At 45.9% G+C, this 19,589-nt stretch overlaps 1 protein-coding gene across 1 annotated transcript in view; it reads right to left on the reverse strand.

The window, feature by feature from the left end:
* Positions 1–19,589, reverse strand: part of SMARCAL1 (SWI/SNF related, matrix associated, actin dependent regulator of chromatin, subfamily a like 1) — a 64,347-nt gene continuing 44,758 nt past the window's right edge. Inside the window, exons 11-17 of the mRNA XM_060263250.1 lie at positions 19,179–19,397; positions 15,653–15,723; positions 14,124–14,226; positions 12,172–12,354; positions 9,877–9,977; positions 2,976–3,072; positions 1–1,229 (exon numbers count right to left, since the gene is read on the reverse strand). Coding sequence (XP_060119233.1) covers positions 1,023–1,229; positions 2,976–3,072; positions 9,877–9,977; positions 12,172–12,354; positions 14,124–14,226; positions 15,653–15,723; positions 19,179–19,397 — 981 coding nt within the window. The 3' untranslated portion in view covers positions 1–1,022. The remainder of the gene's footprint in view (positions 1,230–2,975; positions 3,073–9,876; positions 9,978–12,171; positions 12,355–14,123; positions 14,227–15,652; positions 15,724–19,178; positions 19,398–19,589) is intronic.

Consider the following 19,589-nt stretch of genomic DNA (forward strand, 5'->3'; position numbering starts at 1 on the left):
TTTTTGTTTTTTAAATTATTTATAGTTGTATAGTATAGGCATACATCAGACGCAGACCATTTAAACATACGATATACAATACTCTCTTCCTGTATTCATTATCAAAGCAGTCTAAGTAAAACCAATACCCCCTCCCCCTTGACATAGTGTAGATGCCCCTTCTTCCAGAACCAATAAATTGCTTCTTAAAATTACTTCCCAGGATATTTGTATGTAGGGTAATTCTTTCCCCAGTCTCTATATTCAGCAGCAACTATAACTGGGGATATTAGACATTACTGAAATGAGGAGGAATTTCTTCTAGGTAGTGTTAAATGAAATTCTCTATTACCCTAACACTTCTCCTGCCCTAGGATTTACCCTCCCCTCTCCTAGACCCATGTAGGTGAATTCCAGATCTCCCAAGAGGCGGGCAGGAACAGGAAAAGCTGAGACAGGGCACCCTCCATTCCCACAAGTTCCCAGCCCTCACCCCACCATTCTGCACAAGTCACAGCCGTCCTCCTCCTGTCAAGGGTTCAACCCCACTTTCTGCAACATGAAAAGGGAACAATTCCCAAACCCAGTTCCAATCCAGGCTAAGAGATGGGCTATATCTGGGGAGCATCAAGGGGAATCCCACAGATGCTGTTCAGGGATGGGGCAGTGGGAGGCACAGATCTTTTCAAGAATGAAATAAAATGCATTTTTGCTTGCCATTCAATGCATAATTATTTACCTAAGAATAAGTTTCATTCGGCACAGTGGAGCATGCGTACAAGCAGCGATGGGCAGGCTTGGGCTGCGTCTGAAAGAACCGGCGAGACCAGGTTCCCTCGACCGTGTGCCGTGATCACAGGTGTATTGACTCGCTCAGTGTAATCCATCTCCAGTCCAAGTGAGAAAGGTGCGTTAAATAAATAAATCAATCAGATGTGAATGGAATTTTAAAATGATAGCTATTATCTTATCCAACGAGGATTTTTTCCCCTCCATTTGAATACCAATCTCTTAAAGCACTAAACAAAAGTTCTGCTAGCACATTACTGGCTGCAAAAATAATCATCGATTCGACGTTGCTTGCATGGGCTTGATGGGAAGAACTCTTCTACTTTCCCCGAGGAAGGCTGTGGCTCAGAGTTTTGTGAATCTTCCATTGCTTCTACAAGCAGGACTTCATCCATGCCGTCTGCATCTTCTGAGAAGTTCCTCTGGAAAAGGTTTAATATGGTCTGCTGTTTTGGATTATGCTATCGAATGAAAAAGAAAATGGTTCTTGTTATGAAGGTGCAAATGGACAAGTAAACTTGGCAGGTCAGTCCACAGAGCTGGAAAAAGAAAGTTTCAATGAGAGACACATACTGAGAATTCTTGGGAGATTAAAATGGACAGCATACTATCAACCGCCTGTCTCGACCAACTGATGTGAGAGTGAAGAAAGGAAGACACACCGACATAACAAGCAGACCCCTTAAGAGCAAATGATGAAAGTTTTCAAAGGTTGCAGCAGTGACACTCTCCAACAGATGCCTAGGATAGAATCACAACCACTGAACCCAAAAGAAAACTGCACAGTAGCTACATTTGCTGGGGGTCATGCATAGCTGCTGTTTTATAGCCATTTTAGTAGTCAGAATCCCGGGAAAGAGCAATCAAAAGGCAGCAGGAGTTTTTGCTGGGGCAAGGCTGGCAGCTGCACAGTCGACCTAGGAGACTAAGGAAACAATCCTAAGCAGGTCTACTCAAAAGTAAGTTTCATGTTAGTCAGCAGAGCTTTCTCCAAGGAAGGTACAATTAGGACCATCTGGAAAGGTCCCATCTTAAATTTGGGCTATGACTTCAAGAAAGTGGCAGAGACTTTTCTGCTAGGATTACAAATAGAAAAATTTCCAAAAGAAGATAGGACTTTAATTTGGTATCTGCTCTGAGCTGCTAGGACATTGTATGCGCAGCTGTGGAAACAAGAAAAAATACCAGAGAAATGGGACTGGATTGTGAAAGTTTTATCGTGGAGCGAGATGGATAAATTAACAAGAACTTTGAGAGACTATGATCTGGAAGTGTTTAAAAAGGAGTGGAAGAAATTTAAAAAATATATAGAGTTAGAATGGAACGTAAAAAGACATTGGACAATCTTTTAATATGAATGAGAAGAAAAAGACAGTGTGTTTTGATGGGTTTGGGATACCTTTATATTTGGATTTAAATATATAACTTCGGGGTAAGTCTAATAACGGAGGGAGGGGGGATTGAAAATATCATATGGGTTAGGGATAGAAAAGATATAACTAAACATCGTAACCGTAGGTTATTAATAAATTGTTAAAATACAACATTGGAGAGAGGGGGGATTGAAATGTCATACGGATTAATATTGAGATAATTAAGAAATAACTAAGTTGTATAACCATATGATATCAATAAATTGTTAAAACACACTTAAATGCAGCCCCCATCATTCTAACTAAATCTGAAATTAACACATCTGTTTAGCTGTGCTTCTTTGCTATCACATCTCACAATACTATGCAAGCCTTGTAGCAGAGTGGTAAAACTGCAATGCCGCAGTCCAAGCTCTCTGCTCACGACCTGAGTTCGATCCCAGCGGAAGCTGGGTTCAGGTTGCCGGCTCAAGGTTGACCCAGCCTTCCGAGGTCGGTAAAATGAGTCCCCAGCTTGCTGGGGGGAAAGTGTAGATGACTGGGGAAGGCAATGGCAAACCACCCCGTAAAAAGTCTGCCGTGAAAACGTTGTGATGCGACGTCACCCCAGAGTCGGAAACGACTGGTGCTTGCTTGCACCTTTACCTTTTTTACCTCACAATACTTCCATTTTGCTTCTCTTTCTCTCTCCTCTAAACGTTAGGCACAGACAGATTTTCTCATGTTCTGTCTTTATCACAAAGCTCCTCAGAAAGTACACAAAACTGTCTCCAGATATTAAATTAATGTCCATTAATTGTAAACAACTGCAAGCATTGTTTTCCATTTAGCTACCTTGTAGGAATAATCTGTGGCTTCAGCTGTCTCAGAGAAATTAGCTTCGGAAAGGCCAGCTTCACCCAATACTTTGATTTTCTCTTGAATCATAGGCCTAATGGAGAACACAAGCATGACATTTGAACAGAAAAAATATATATTTCAAACAATTATCTTGAACTCAAGCAACTAAGATAGATCCAGGCGGGCAGTCGTGTTGGGCTGAAGCAGTTGAACAAAGCAGGAGTCAAGTTTCACCTTTAAGACCAACCAATTTTTATTCGGAATGTAAGCTTTCATGTGCTCTCTAAGCACACTTCATCAGAGGAGGGGATCAGGTATTGTGGCTGGAATATATGGAGTTTGTTGATTAAGAGGGCAAACTAACTGATCACATGGTCACATAAAACAGTGTGGCTTGGCCATTTTTATTTATTTATTTATTTTTAATAATTTTATTTGTATCCCGCCCTCCCCGCCGGAGCAGGCTCAGGGCGGCTAACAGCATCATTTAAATTCCAACTATACAAAGAAAGGCAAAGAAAACAAATTACATTTAAACATTAAAATTCTGATTAAGTTTAAAAATTAATTAATTAAATTAATAAAAGTGCTAATGCTATTTGTTCTTTTATGATGGCGGTTATCATTAGCAATTTCTTTCTTCGTCAGCGAAAGCCAGTCGGAAGAGGAAGGTCTTGCAGGCCCTGCGGAATTGTTCAAGATCCCGCAGGGTCCACATTTCCTCTGGAAGTTGGTTCCATAGGTTCGGGGCTACAGAGGAGAAGGCCCGGTTACGGGTGCATTGCAGCTTCACCTCTCTCGGTCCGGGAGTAGTCAACAAGTTTTTTCCGGCTGACCTCAGTGCTCTCTGGGGTTCATATGGGGAGAGACGGTCCCTAAGGTAGACAGGTCCTCGACCATATAGGGCTTTAAAGGTAATGACCAGCACTTTGTAACGAACCCGGTATATAACTGGCAGCCAGTGCAGCTCGCGCAGTCCAGGCTGTATGTGCTCCCATTTAGGAAGCCCCAGCAACAGTCTAGCCGCTGCATTCTGCACCAGCTGCAGCTTCTGGGTTCGGTACAGAGGCAGCCCCATGTAGAGGGCATTGCAGTAATCCAATCTCGAGGTGACCGTTGCGTGAAGTACCGTTGCCAGATCTTGGCGCTCTAGGAAGGGAGCCAACTGCCTTGCCCGCCTTAGATGGAAAAATGCTGACTTGGCAGTGGCTGCAATCTGGGTCTCCATTGATAATGAAGGCTCCAGTAAAACTCCCAGACTCCTAACCCGGTGTGCCGCTTTCAGTGGCGCCCCGTCGAAGACCGGAAGAGGTATTTCCCCTTCCCGAGCGCCCCGACCCAGACAAAGGACTTCCGTCTTCGCCGGATTCAGTTTCAGCCCGCTCCTCCTCAACCAAGTTGCCATATCCTGCAAGGCCTGGTCTAAATTCTCAGGGATGCAGTCAGGCCAGCCGTCCATCAGCAGGTAGAGTTGGGTGTCATCTGCATATTGATGGCACCCAAGTCCGTATCTCCTGGCAATCTGGGCAAGAGGGCGCATATAGATATTGAATAACATTGGTGAGAGAACTGCCCCCTGGGGCACTCCACAATCCAGTGTGCGCCTCCGGGACCGCTCGCCCCCAATTGCCCCCCTTTGTCCCCGATCCTCGAGGAAGGAGGAGAGCCATTGTAAGGCAGACCCCCTCACCCCTATATCGGCGAGGCGGCGGGTCAGTAGCTGATGGTCGACCGTGTCGAACGCGGCCGACAGATCTAACAGCATCAGCACCGCCACACCGCCCCAATCCATTAGGTCTAGATAGCTATAAAAGGTAATAAAGTTCCTTGCCAAATGGTGTTTCTGCAAATCTAGGTAAATCACAAAAGGACGCGTATATCCTAGTTGTGGTCCAACTACAATTACAGCTAGGATAGATCCAAGCGGGCAGCCGTGTTGGTCTGAAGTAGTAGAACAAAGCAGGAGTCAAGTTGCACCGTTAAGACCAACCAATTTTTATTCAGAACGTACGCTTTCGTGTGCTCTCTAAGCACACTTCATCAGACAAAGGGATCAGGTATTGTGATACATGATCCCCTCGTCTGATGAAGTGTGCTTAGCACACGGAAGTTTATGCTCTGAATAAAAATTGGTTGGTCTTAACGGTGAAACTTGACTCCTGCTTTGTTCTACAACTAGGATATACGTGTCCTTTTGTGATTTACCTAGATTTGCAGTAACACCATTTGGCAAGGAACTTTATTACCTTTTATGGCTATCTAGACCAAATGGCCAAGCCACACTGTTTTATGTGACCATGTGATCAATTAGTTTGCCCTCTTAATCAACAAACTGCATGCATTCCAGCCAGAATACCTGATCCCTCATCTGATGAAGTGTGCTTAGGCATCATATGGCTAATGGCCCCTCCTAAGAAGATAACTGATACTAACCACACAAAAGAGGGGATTTTGGTCATTTAATTAGTCTTTGATCCACTCTTTATCAATTCCACATATTCCTAAAAGGAGAGCCAGTTTGGTGTAGTGGTGAAGTGCGCGGACTCTTATCTGGGAGAACCGGGTTTGATTCCCCACTCCTTCACTTGCACCTGCTGGAATGGCCTTGGGTCAGCCATAGCTCTGGCAGAGGTTGTCCTTGAAAGCGCAGCTGCTGTGAGAGCCCTCTCCAGCCCCACCCACCTCACAAGGTGTTTGTTGTGGGGGAGAGTGGAGGGCGGGATAGAAATCCAATATCTTCTTCTTCTTAAAAGAGCCTATACTCAAGAATTTGTTTTTTACTTCCTCTGAGTTAGCAAAGTTCAGAAGATATGTGGGTAGGAAATGGAAAATGAAGATGAGAAACGGTATTGCAATACATCTGTGTGCTCGCTTGAGCAGCACATATACTAAAATTGGGAAGATTCAATAAAAACGTTTTTAAAAAGAATTTTAAAGTAAGGTTTGCATGGAGTGATCAATATCAGTGAAGCTCTGAAAGCAATGTTTTACGACCAAAAGCATGCTACCTTTTAGTTAAACAAATGAGTAAGATTTAACAAGAAAGAGCTAGGAACAAAATACAAACACTTGCCTCACTAGGGCGATGTGTCAGCTCCTAGCTCCTTTTAGCAAAAAAGATTCATTCCCAATAAGCAGGCGCTGACTCAATATGCCATTTCACAGAGCATTTTCTGGTCAGCATGCAAGTCAGTATCAGAACTTATTCATCTGCTCGTCTCAATGCTACATTTAAATTCCAGGTACGCTAATATTAGAAAGACATGGTCAGAAAGACAAGCCAGTGGGGTACATAAGAACATAAGAGAAGCCATGTTGGATCAGGCCAGTGGCCCCTCCAGTCCAACACTCTGTGTCACATAAGAACATAAGAGAAGCCATGTTGGATCAGGCCAGTGGCCCCTCCAGTCCAACACTCTGTGTCACATAAGAACATAAGAGAAGCCATGTTGGATCAGGCCAGTGGCCCATCCAGTCCAACGCTCTGTGTCACATAAGAACATAAGAGAAGCCATGTTGGATCAGGCCAGTGGCCCATCCAGTCCAACGCTCTGTGTCACATAAGAACATAAGAGAAGCCATGTTGGATCAGGCCAGTGGCCCATCCAGTCCAACGCTCTGTGTCACATAAGAACGTAAGAGAAGCCATGTTGGATCAGGCCAGTGGCCCCTCCAGTCCAACCCTCTGTGTCACATAAGAACGTAAGAGAAGCCATGTTGGATCAGGCCAGTGGCCCCTCCAGTCCAACACTCTGTGTCACAGAAGAACGTAAGAGAAGCCATGTTGGATCAGGCCAGTGGCCCCTCCAGTCCAACCCTCTGTGTCACATAAGAACATAAGAGAAGCCATGTTGGATCAGGCCAGTGGCCCCTCCAGTCCAACACTCTGTGTCACAGAAGAACGTAAGAGAAGCCATGTTGGATCAGGCCAGTGGCCCCTCCAGTCCAACACTCTGTGTCACAGAAGAACGTAAGAGAAGCCATGTTGGATCAGGCCAGTGGCCCCTCCAGTCCAACACTCTGTGTCACATAAGAACGTAAGAGAAGCCATGTTGGATCAGGCCAGTGGCCCATCCAGTGCAACATTCTGTGTCACATAAGAGAAGCCATGTTGGATCAGGCCAACGGCCCATCCAGTCCAACACTCTGTGTCACACAGAGCACTTTCCCTATGAAGAAAGGTTGAAACGCTTGGGACTCTTTAGCTTGGAGAAACGTCGACTGCGGGGTGACATGATAGAGGTTTACAAGATAATGCATGGAATGGAGAAAGTAGAGAAAGAAGTACTTTTCTCCCTTTCTCACAATACAAGAACTCGTGGGCATTCGATGAAATTGCTGAGCAGACAGGTTAAAACGGATAAAAGGAAGTACTTCTTCACCCAAAGGGTGATTAACATGTGGAATTCACTGCCACAGGAGGTGCTGGCGGCCACAAGTATAGCCACCTTCAAGAGGGGTTTAGATAAAAATATGGAGCACAGGTCCATCAGTGGCTATTAGCCACAGTGTATGTGTGTATATAACATTTTTTGCCACTGTGTGACACAGAGTGTTGGACTTGATGGGCCGTTGGCCTGATCCAACATGGCTTCTCTTATGTTCTTAGGTACGGCACAGCAGCAGAATGAAAGCAAAAGTGTTGGTCTAGCTGTGGTACAATCAGGCTAACGGACATTCTGCTCTTGCATAAAGCATGCCACACACTCCTGCTTTCTGGGCCACTTGTGGCAGCTATGTTATCAGTTGGTCACTGGGGGTTAAAAAACAGCAGTTCGAATGAGTGGGAAGGGCACATTAATTATACTCCATAGATATCTGGAAGGAGAGAACTTATACGCATTCAAGGTAATAACACTGAGGAATGCCAAACATATCAAGTGAACTGCTACTGCATAGCAGTCAATAGGAGCCTTTGAATGACCGGTAGAAAGCTCTCCACAGACACAAAACACTGCCAATGGACTAATAATTAACCCCACCAATGCATGCACAAAAATCTACAAGGAGTAGGAAAATGTTGAAAAGCAAAACAGAAAGATCTTATAAACCACAACTGACCCCCCAAACTATAGTAAAACAAACTCATTCAGTGCGGCAGAAGCATACTTCTCTGCCGGTGGACATAAAAACACCAGAGCTAACTAATTTGTTTCATCTCTGTTTTCACATATTTGTTCCGTTCTAGCAGATGGTCACGAGTGTCTGTTTCTCCTCCTCCTGATGCAATGGTTTGGATTCCCTCATTTAATAATGAACGTACTGGTTGACTGTCAATGTTTTTTTTTTCTTTATTGGGTTTTGAACACTTCGAGGCTGACGTTGAACATATTTTGTTCTGTGAGCTAACAGAGTACTTCTGCATCTCCATATGGCAAATGTGATTACTCAGAGGATTATTAATGCCTGAAGAAGGTGTTCTTTGAAAATGGCCTTTAACTGGAAACCCACTGTGGAGTGGGCTTCTGAACAAGCATTACCACACCATCATGATTGCGTTGCATTGAAACGGTTTATATGTTTTTAATATGTAAGTTAGTTGCACTTCCTAAGCATTTTCTTTCTTGCTTGCTTTTGGTAACACCCAACCTGCCTTACAATGCTTAGATTACTGAGATAGCTTGTGCTCAGTATTTGAAATGATCTATGTAAATGCTTATTATCATCCTTAAAGGAACAAAGACGCAGTGGCATCACTTTGGGCCTTATTATCGAGCAGACAAATGACGCCATCCACTGAAGTGACCTCTGTAATACAGCAAGCTAATCATGCAAAAATGCTCATTCCCCTTAATGAATCCTGCATTTGACTGCCGGTCTACGACAGCTATGGCTGCCGCATAATGAAAGTCATGCAATTCGTCCTCAAGAGAAGCAGAACAGCATTACTGATTTGCAGCAGAAGGTCACAAGTGTCAAGGTGTAAAAGAAAAGTCCCACCACAGCTGACAATAAGAAATCCGAGGAACAACACTCCACCCCCATCCCCAGCACATTTTCTCCCAGCCTTGTGCTAACCATTTTGTGGACAGCATTTCACAAGTAAAACAGGAAAATGGCTAGTCATTGGTTTTCTTCCATATGAGGGTGATGTGTCAGTTTCAAGTTCCTTTCAAGGCAAGTTTGGTGCAGTGGTTAAAGTGTGCGGACTCTTAATGGGAGAACCAGGTTTGATTCCCCACTCCTCCACTTGCAACTGCTGGAATGGCCTTGGGTCAGTCATAGCCCTGGCAAGAGGTTGTCCTTGAAAGGGCAGCTGCTGTGAGAGCCCTCACAGCCCCACCCACCTCGCTGCATGTCTGTTGGGGAGGGAGAGAGCCAGTTTGGTGTAGTGGTTAAGTGTGTGGACTCTTATCTGGAAGAACCGGGTTTGATTCCCCACTCCTCCACTTGTACCTGCTGGCATGGCCTTGGGTCAGCCATAGCTCTGGCAGAGGTTGTCCTTGAAAGCGCAGCTGCTGTGAGAGCCCTCTCAGCCCCATCCACCTCGCTGCATGTCTGTTGGGGAGGGAGGGAGCCAGTTTGGTGTAGTGGTTAAGTGTGTGGACTCTTATCTGGGAGAACCGGGTTTGATTCCCCACTCCTCCACTTGCACCTGCTGGCATGGCCTTGGGTCAGCCATAGCTCTGTCAGAGGTTGTCCTTGAAAGGGCAACTGCTGTGAGAGCCCTCTCAGCGCCACCCACCTCACAGGGTATCTGTTGTGGGGGAGGAAGGTAAAGGAGATTGTGAGCTGCTCTGAGACTCTTCGGAGTGGAGGGCGGGATATAAACCCAATATCTTCTTCCAATATCTTCTAAAGTGAACTCAAGAGTCCTGGTTGTTTTGCAAGAATGATGGTCACCCAAAACCACAAACTACAAAATGGATATGAGAGAGGAAGAGAGACTACCTACCATAAGTAGTCATCAGCTGTGCCTTTTGCTACCAGGTAATGGATAGAAACAGAGCTTGTTTGCCCAATTCGATGTGCCCGATCTTCTGCTTGTATCAAAATCTGCAGGGGGGGGGGGGAGGAACAGAAGAGTTAGGAAGGGTGAGTAATTAGTTCACCAGAAAGTAGAAGGACACATTTTACACTGCTGCAGTCCTCAATGCTAACCATTTTGTGGACAGCATTTCACAAGTAAAATAGGAAAATGGCTAGTCATTGGTTTTCTTCCATATGAGTACCAATGGTTGGTACTGTGCCAACAACACCATTAATTAAATAAATGAATGGATACCTTTAAAAATTAGTAGCACTCCCGTTTCACAAGTGGATACTCGCAAGTGAATATTCACAAGATCAGCTGAAGTGGAAAGCCAGCTACTTCTCATACGTATTTTTACAATAAGGGTGACTAATTAAAGCATAGCAAATTGCCATTTGGTTAACTCTTAGTTGTTCTAATGGGTGGCGATACAAGAGGACTCTAGTATGATCAAAGAATACAACATCAAAGCTGAAATTCCTCCTATAAACATTATTGTAACCTGTCTTGAACCACGAGGAAAGATGGGATAAAAACGTTTTAATAAATAAAGGAATATACTACTCTAAGGTTTCACAGCTGGACCCCCTTATTTACGGGACTGCCTTTCTCCCCATGGTCCACCATGACAACCCCACTCAAGTCAGCATGGGTTTGTGCAAATGCCAATCTCCAAACGGGCAAAACCAACAACTGCCCATACATGTGCTTTCTCCGTTATGGCTCCTGCCAGGAGAGCCAGTTTGGTGTAGTGGTTAAGTGTGCGGACTCTTATCTGGGAGAACCGTGTTTGATCCCTCACTCCTCCACTTACAGCTGCTAGCATGGCCTTGGGTCAGCCATAGCTCTGGCAGAGGTTGTCCTTGAAAGGGCAGCTGCTGTGAGAGCCCTCTCCAGCCCCACCCACCTCACAGGGTGTCTGTTGTGGGGGAGGAAGGGAAAGGAGATTGTAGGCCGCTCTGAGCCTCTGTTCTTGAAAGGGCAGCTGCTGTGAGAGCCCTCAAAGCCCCACCCACCCCACAGGGTGTCTGTTGTGGGGGGAGGAAGGGAAAGGAGATTGTGAGCCGCTCTGAGACTCTGTCCTTGAAAGGGCAGCTGCTGTGAGAGCCCTCTCAGCCCCACCCACCCCACAGGGTGTCTGTTGTGGGGGGAGGAAGGGAAAGGAGATTGTGAGCCGCTCCGAGCCTCTGTCCTTGAAAGGGCAGCTGCTGTGAGAGCCCTCTCAGCCCCACCCACCCCACAGGGTGTCTGTTGTGGGGGGAGGAAAGGAAAGGAGATTGTGAGACGCTCTGAGACTCTTTGGAGTGGAGGGTGGGATATAAATCCAATATCGTCATCTACCTCACAGGGTGTCTGTTTTGGGGGGAGGAAGGGAAAGGAGATTGTTAGCCACTCTGAGACTCTTTGGAGTGGAGGGTGGGATATAAATCCAATATCTTCATCTACCTCACAGGGTGTCTGTTGTGGGGGGAGGAAGGGAAAGGAGATTGTGAGCCGCTCTGAGACTCTTTGGAGTGGAGGGTGGGATATAAATCCAATATCTTCATCTACCTCACAGGGTGTCTGTTGTGGGGGAGGAAGGGAAAGGAGATTGTGAGCCGCTCTGAGACTCTTTGGAGTGGAGGGTGGGATATAAATCCAATATCTTCATCTACCTCACAGGGTGTCTGTTGTGGGGGAGGAAGGGAAAGGAGATTGTGAGCCGCTCTGAGACTCTTCGGAGTGGAGGGCGGGATATAAATCCAATATCTACATCTTCTTCATCTTCTTGTGGAATGGCCTGCTTAGAGAGGTCAGGAAAGCTCCCACTCTCCTAGTCTTTCACAAACTAGGCAAAACTGAACTACTCGAGCAGGCGTTTTAAAGTATTAATGCTTTACAGCACAAAATGGTTTCGCAAACTTACTTGGATAAATGATTGGGACTTATGGCCTTTACTGCTGAATATAGCATATTATTAGTAGGATCCTATTAGGTAATTTCTGTACTGCTTAATGTGTCATACCAATACTTACGCTATGCTTTTGTTTCTTTCTGGTGCTTCCAGTCTTCTAATATCTCGATGCATTAGTCACTGAGTGTTCCATTTTGTTGACTGTACTGGCTCACTATGTGTAAACAGCCTTGAGTCCGTGTGAGAAAGGCAGACTACAGATATAATAAACAACCCCCCATTTTGGGGTAGCACCCTTCACTCAAGTGCCTAAGGTTTCTTACCCCAGGGTTCCAGAACAGCTCTGCAAACACAACCAGATCGGCAGAGGAGAAAGTGAGTCCCATGTTAGCTGCTGTTAGGGAGAGGATGGCCACAGCATACTTCTCAGAGAACTGGAAATCTTGGCACAGAGACTGACGATCAGCTGAGGATGTAGAGCCGTCAATGCGAATGTACCCAACGTGCTGAAAGGGAAGCAGAACACGCAACGAGTCACCACAAAGCAAGAGATGGACAAAGAGCCATCTTTGATGCGGTGGTACCTTCAGCAGCGGCAACAAGGTCCACTGCTTCCAAGATAGTTTTGCGGAGACATCCTAGAAATCCAGAAACTCTTCGATACAAAAACCTGTCTCAGATATGCTCAATATACTATCAGGGCCAAGATCACAGGAGGCTCCCCTCCTATGACAGGCTAGCAGCGACTGCTAATTTTGTCTGGTTATCAGAGCCAGCTAAAGCACGTAGACCCAAGGAGGAGATTCTGCTATAGAAAGTCAGATGTTTTTCCCCCATAAAACCTAGAACACTGATGAGTCAATATTATGCATAATTCTGCTGTTCTTCATCCTCCTTTGTGTCAAGCATGGTGAAATTCCATTGATAACTGATTGTTATAGGGTCCTTCATAACACTGGTCTGTGAAGTATCATGGAGGACCAAGCTTTGCTAGCTTTGTTATTCTTTTCCCTCCCCCTTCTTACTTTATTGCTTGCAAAGTAGAAATAGTGAGAAGCGAAACTAACTTGAGAAGAAGTAATCAGCACCTTCCCATACATTCCTGGTAGGGAGTGCGACACATCTGGGGAAAGCAAGGACAAAGTCCTGATAACATTATGAGAATGTAGACATTTATGATAATTTATGTGTGAGAGCTATCCCTCACCCCCACCCTTTGGAATCCTTTTGAAGTAAGCCGTAAAAGTATTGTATCAATGTATTGGCAGTATCACTCTCAAGAATCTGTTACACTGAAAGTATCGGTCTATCAATAAACATAGTTTTGTATCAACTTCGACTCGTCATTGAAACCGCATTTTGCACTCATTGCACTGGTGTATGGCTCCAGAAAGTTACACTGGTCAACTTTTCACATCTGCTCATTTTAACCAGCCATAGCTCATAACTCAATACTTATTTGCTATATGAGATGTGGCAGCTGGAAGTCCGGAAGAAAGTAGCTTTTATTGTGTTTTAATTCCTCTAAACATGGATTGGTTTGTTCCAGCGTTATGAATCCCTTCTGGTCAGTTTCATATTTTGTGAAATCAGGAAGAGAACAAACAAGCCTGTCAGAATCTACCCGTCACTGAGAACATGGGATGGGACAGTGGCTCAGTGGTAGAGCATCTGCTTGGGAAGCAGAAGGTCCCAGGTTCAATCCCTGGCATCTCCAAAAAAGGGTCCAGGCAAATAGGTGTGAAAAACCTCAGCTTGAGACCCTGGAGAGCAGGGGAGGGATGGTGGCTCAGTGGTAGAGCATCTGCTTGGGAAGCAGAAGGTCCCAGGTTCAATCCCTGGCATCTCCAAAAAAGGGTCCAGGCAAAGAGGTGTGAAAAACCTCAGCTTGAGACCCTGGAGAGCCGCTGCCAGTCTGAGTATTTATTTATTTATTTTATGATTTCTATCCCGCCCTTCCCACAAAAGTGGCTCAGGGCGGCTCACAACAGATAATTGAACATAATTTAAACTAGCATTTAAAATATAAAGATTTAAAACATTCAAGAATTTAAAACCTAAAAACATTAAACAGTACAGCAATGTGCATAACAGAGAACTGGTAAAGCTACATATAATACTGACTTTGATGGACCAAGGGTCTGATTCAGTATAAGGCAGCTTCATATGTTCATATGTTCAACATGCCCCAGGTAGCTTTAGTCATTTGCCACAGAAAAGCTTCCCAGGCTCTCCCAGGGCAAAACGAATAACAACAAAGAGCAGATCATTTTACCTTTTTATGCAGCTCCTCACTAATTGCATCCAGAATTAGTTTGTGATGAGCAAACACCAGAAATTTCTCTCTTCCACTTTCCAATAAATCTAGGATGTATTCTCTGTATTTGAAGGCAGAGAGAACCAATGAACTCAAATACAGGCATAACTATTCCCACCCCCACCCCCCGCCCCAAGGAGCATGTAGTGTGTCATACAAGCAAAGTCAGTGGTTCTGCGCCTTTCATTTTATTTACAAACCAGTTAATCAGCCAAGTGCCAACTCACAGGAAGACTATCTCCTCTCATTTGTCCCCAGGAGAGCATTATACCCCTTAGACAGCAATCTGCTAGTAGTTCTTGACCCTAAAGACATCCGGCTGTCCCTGACCAGATGCCCCAACCTGGTGCAACTCACGGCTGAATTCCATCAGGGCCAAGTGGGATCTGCAGGGTCCATAAGGCAGAAGTGATTCTGCAGGGTCCATAAGGCAGAAATGTTCCACCAGGCCTTTGGTTGAGGACAGAGACGGTTACCATCTCAGATTTCAGGTTTTCACGGCTGGTAACATCATTAGGGTTTGTAGAATCTTTCGGGCTCAAGCGCCGTGTTCTACTGGAGAGAGTTTCTCTTCCAGACGTTTCGTTCTCGGCTGCGGAGAACATCCTCAGTGGCGTTGCATCTGGAGCAGGCGCTCTGACCTTCTTGGCTGCTGTGCATTGAGTGGGGCCAGGGCTGCTGGAGAGCTGCTATTTCTAGGCTGGAGGGGGTGTGATGAAAGGGCAATTGGTTTGTGGATGTGCCCATTGTTTGGTGGGGCTTCCTAGAAATAGCAGCTCTCCAGCAGCCCTGGCCCCACTCAATGCACAGCAGCCAAGAAGGTCAGAGCGCCTGCTCCGGCTGCAACGCCACTGAGGATGTTCTCTGCAGCCGAGAACGAAACGTCTGGAAGGAAAACTTTCTCCAGTAGAACACGGCACTTGAGCCCGAAAGATTCTACAAACCCTAATGGTTACCATCTCAGCTGGCACCCTTTTTCATTCTCTATCTGTGACTGGCCTCTTCCCCATCCTGTGAAGTGGATGGCAATCTGGATCGTGATTAACAATTGCCAACTGTTTTTAAGAACGTTGCTAAATTACGAAGTGTTTTGTTCTGTATGTTTTTATGAATTCTGTATGTCACCCAGAGCCTTGCAATAGCCCCTGCTATTGGGCAATTCAGCAGCAGCAGTAATAACAACAACAACAATGTATTGCCAAAGGGCAGACTTGTTAGGTGTTTTAATAGGCACATTCCTCACCTAGATTGTGCTGCAATCTTATAATGTAGCTCCCTTTCTACATATCCCAGACACCAAGTCAGCTCCCTGGTCTATCAGGGTCAGTATTGTCTTCTCCACCCAGCAGAGGCTCTCCAGGATAGAGGGGGAGTTCGTGTGTATGTTTAAATCACCGCCTACTTACTACCTGATCATTTCTACTTGAGATGTTGGGAGTTGAATCTGGTACCACTGAGAGATGGCCCTTCCGTAGAAACAAACTTACATGATTGAGCGGATTTTGGCTTCCGCAGTCCTGTTATAAAAGAGAATGAGGGCTTCCTTCTCTTCTTGTTTCTGCAAAAAAGAAATTTTAAAAGTTTGGTCGGCAATGCCCGTCAGGATGCTGCAATGGCAGCTCAGACAAAGAGAGGGATAGATCCAGGATCTTTTAACGAAAATATTACCGTTTTCGCACACAGCTTACCTCGCAGTCACAATCCTGTTCCCTCCGCAGCGTCCGGTCGGATTTCCCACCATCTGCGCCGAAGTTGCAGTTCTGCGTAGCAAACGTAAACCGCCAAAACCCAGTTTACATTTGCTACGCAAAAGCCACGGCACTTCCTGTAACTCCGGCGCAGATGGTGGGAAATCCGACCGGACGCTGCGGAGGGAACAGGATTGTGACTGCAAGGTGAGCTGTGTGCGAAAACGGTCTACGTCTCATTGGTGAGAAGCCCCACAGCCTGTACCTCCGCACTCATCTCATAGAAATTAATACCATCTGACCAAGCTTTCCCCTTTTCTTTTTGGAGTAGCAAGCTGCTGCATGCTTGCAGCCATCTCATCAAGGTATCTAAAAATCAGGAAGCGGATGGAACATTTCTAAACATTTCAAAATGCTTGAAGACGACCTGCAAAAATCCCACCAGGAGCAACAGAGCTGCAGGCTCTAGGACAAGTCAGCGGCCGCCAAACTGACACAGGAGCAGTTGCTCTGCCCTGATCCTCCTCATCCTTAAATACGTCCCACTGATACCTTGCCCAAGTCCCATACGACCAAATACTCCCGCTGACTAAAAATAGTTCAAGACAACAGGTTTTTGGCAGTCTGAAATTTTAAGAATTATTTCCTAACTCCACCACCTACATCCACCTACTGTCTGGCACCGTAGGCAAAGCTAACTTCTGTCCCCCCCCCTTGTACTGATAACATCACTGAGTCACATGGAGGGCGCCCAATTCGATGCCCCCAGAATACTGGTGCCCTAGGTGATCACCTAGTTTGCCCAGTGGCAGGGTCAGCCCTCCATCCAGGGAATCCTTTTCTTTTCCAAATTCAGATAATTTGTTTCGGTCAAGAATTCACAGGGCCTTTGTTAAAGGAGCAGGAAACCACCACGTGAAAGGCAGAAGTGCCTGGAACTTTAGACAAGCCTAGCAGAAAGGAGCCATTATGTTATAATTCTTTAAATCTCTTTGAGCGTGTGTGACAGTTTGAATTAAGCTTAGTTGTTAGAGGATTTTGGCTCGCACTGATGGAATGTCTGAGAAACATGCTTATGAAACTGTAGGTTAAAAGCATGCTGCAGTCTATTCAGTATATGTGCTGTCTCCTTACAGGGAACCTTGTAGTTCTTATGCAGCTGTAGAAAAAAATAAGAATCACTGAACACTTTTGTAGTCTTGATTTTTGTTCCAAAAGAAGAGGGTGTCTAAAATGTATATCTATTGCCGATCTTAGGTAACAGCGTACGAGGAATCGTTTCGTTAACTGTACCAGTTATTTGCAGGTGTACAATCATCATTTTTAAAGCAGTCCTTTTCAACACATAATTGTCCAGATTATGCACATGGGATTGCAAAATTGTATGTAACTTGTGCGGAAGCTGTAATATTGGAGAGGAAGATACTACACTGTATGTAAAGTTCACGCACCATTATATGTTGGGAAGACATTAAGCCCCACACAGATTTAGCAAGTGCTCCAGATTAATGAACTGTTTGCCTTGAAAAACCCTGAGTCCCTGAATCCTCTGTAACATAACTGGAGGTTATTTAAGCCAGTTTGGTGTAGTGGTTAAGTGTGCGGACTCTTATCTGGGAGAACCGGGTTTGATTCCCCACTCCTTGCTCCACTTGCACCTGCTAGCATGGCCTTGGGTCAGCCATAGCTCTGGCAGAGGTTGTCCTCGAAAGGGCAGCTGCTGTGAGAGCCCTCTCCAGCCCCGCCCACCTCACTGGGTGTCTGTTGTGGGGGAGGAAGGGAAAGGAGATTGTGAGCCGCTCTGAGACTCTTCGGAGTGGAGGGCGGGATATAAATCCAATATCTTCTTCTTCTGCTAAATGTTGAGTTTTCTTTAATGATGCTTTTTACCCCCAACTGTAGCAGAGATCTTCTCTGCGTGGTAGATTTTAAACCAACACATTAACGACAATGCACAACTAAAATATTTGGGTATACGAACACAATGCATGCAAGTATTCTCATCAGGAACGTACAACTTGTGTCACCTCTCCGCCAAGTACAAGCCTAGGGACAAACATGGGCTTGCCTTGACACATCGTTGTGTGAAATGGCAATTACTTATCATCTTGTGCCTATTCACATTTTAAAGATTACCTTTGAATCTTATATGTTTTATCTTTAGGAGCAATCAAACTCTAGCAGACATAGATGGCAGGTTAGATTAGTCCCGGGTGATTCCAAGTAGGCGCCTTGGTGCTCTTGCTTCCCTCTTACCCCTACAAACATACCGGACTGCAGAGCCAACAGTGGTTTTTATGATATTGGATTTATATCCCACCTTCCACTCCGAAGAGTCTCAGAATGGCTCACAATCTCCTTTTCCTTCCTCCCCCACAACAGACACCCTGTGAGGTAGATGAAGATACTGGATTTATATCCCGCCCTCCACTCCGAAGAGTCTCAGAGCGGCTCACAATCTCCTTTCCCTTCCTCCCCCACAACAGACACCCTGTGAGGTAGATGGGGCTGGAGAGGGCTCTCACAGCAGCTGCCCTTTCAAGGAAAAAGGCTCAGAGCAGCCTACAATCTCCTTTTCCTTCCTCCCCCACAACAGACACCCTGTGAGGTGGGTGGGGCTGGAGAGGGCTCTCACAGCAGCTGCCCTTTCAAGGACAGAGGCTCAGAGCGGCCTACAATCTCCTTTACCTTCCTCCCACACAACAGACACCCTGTGAGGTGGGTGGGGCTGAGAGGGCTCTCACAGCAGCTGCCCTTTCAAGGACAACCTCTGCCAGGGCTATGGCTGACCCAAGGCCATTCTAGCAGGTGCAAGTGGAGGCGTGGGGAATCAAACCCGGTTCTCCCAGATAAGAGTCCACACATTTAACCACTACACCAAACTGGCTCTCTTCCTCTCCAACAGACACCCTGTGAGGTGGGTAGGGCTGGAGAGGGCTCTCACAGCAGCTGCCCTTTCAAGGACAACTCCTACCAGAGCTATGGCTGACCCAAGGCCATGTCAGCAGGTGCAAGTGGAGGAGTGGGAAATCAAACCCGGTTCTCCCAGATAAGTGTCCGCCCTTTCAAGGACCACCTCTGCCAGAGCTATGGCTGACCCAAGGCCATTCCAGCAGGTGCAAGTGGAGGAGTGGGGAATCAAACCCGGTTCTCCCAGATAAGAGTCCGCACACTTCACCACTACACCACACTGGCTCTCCATTTTAAAGTGGTTCCTATCAGCCATCTGCACCAGCAGCAAACCAGCGCAGAAGAAAGCATCCTCACCCAGCCCCTCCACACCGGTAATGAGGTTCTTCCCAACAAAGCACTCGTTCTGACTCACAGTCTTGTAGCCCCTGGTCATTTGCTTTACAGCTGCTGCCAATTCAGCCTTGGTCCTTGAATTCATGCCTTCCGGTGCCACGAGCACCACTCTGCGCTGCTTCGCGGGGAGCTGGGAAAGCACTTCTGACTTCAGGCGGCGAATCATGATGGATTCTTCCAGCAAAAGCTTCAGCTCACCAAGATTGGACGATCCGGAATAATCCCATCCCCACGGCCTCTAGGTAAGTGACCAACAGCCACAACAACGTTAAAAGTAATCACAAAGAGTTACAATACATCTATCCAGTGGGAAACTGACGTTAGAAGCTACAATTTGCATTTTTTTTAAAAAAAGAGGCAAGGTTCTAGTCCTCGTGTGCAGAGAAACATGGAGATGCTTGTCGGGGGCAAAATCTAACTGCCATAGGCG

The sequence above is a fragment of the Heteronotia binoei genome, chromosome 21 (assembly GCF_032191835.1).
Source record: "Heteronotia binoei isolate CCM8104 ecotype False Entrance Well chromosome 21, APGP_CSIRO_Hbin_v1, whole genome shotgun sequence".
NCBI classification, from domain to species: Eukaryota; Metazoa; Chordata; class Lepidosauria; order Squamata; family Gekkonidae; genus Heteronotia; species Heteronotia binoei.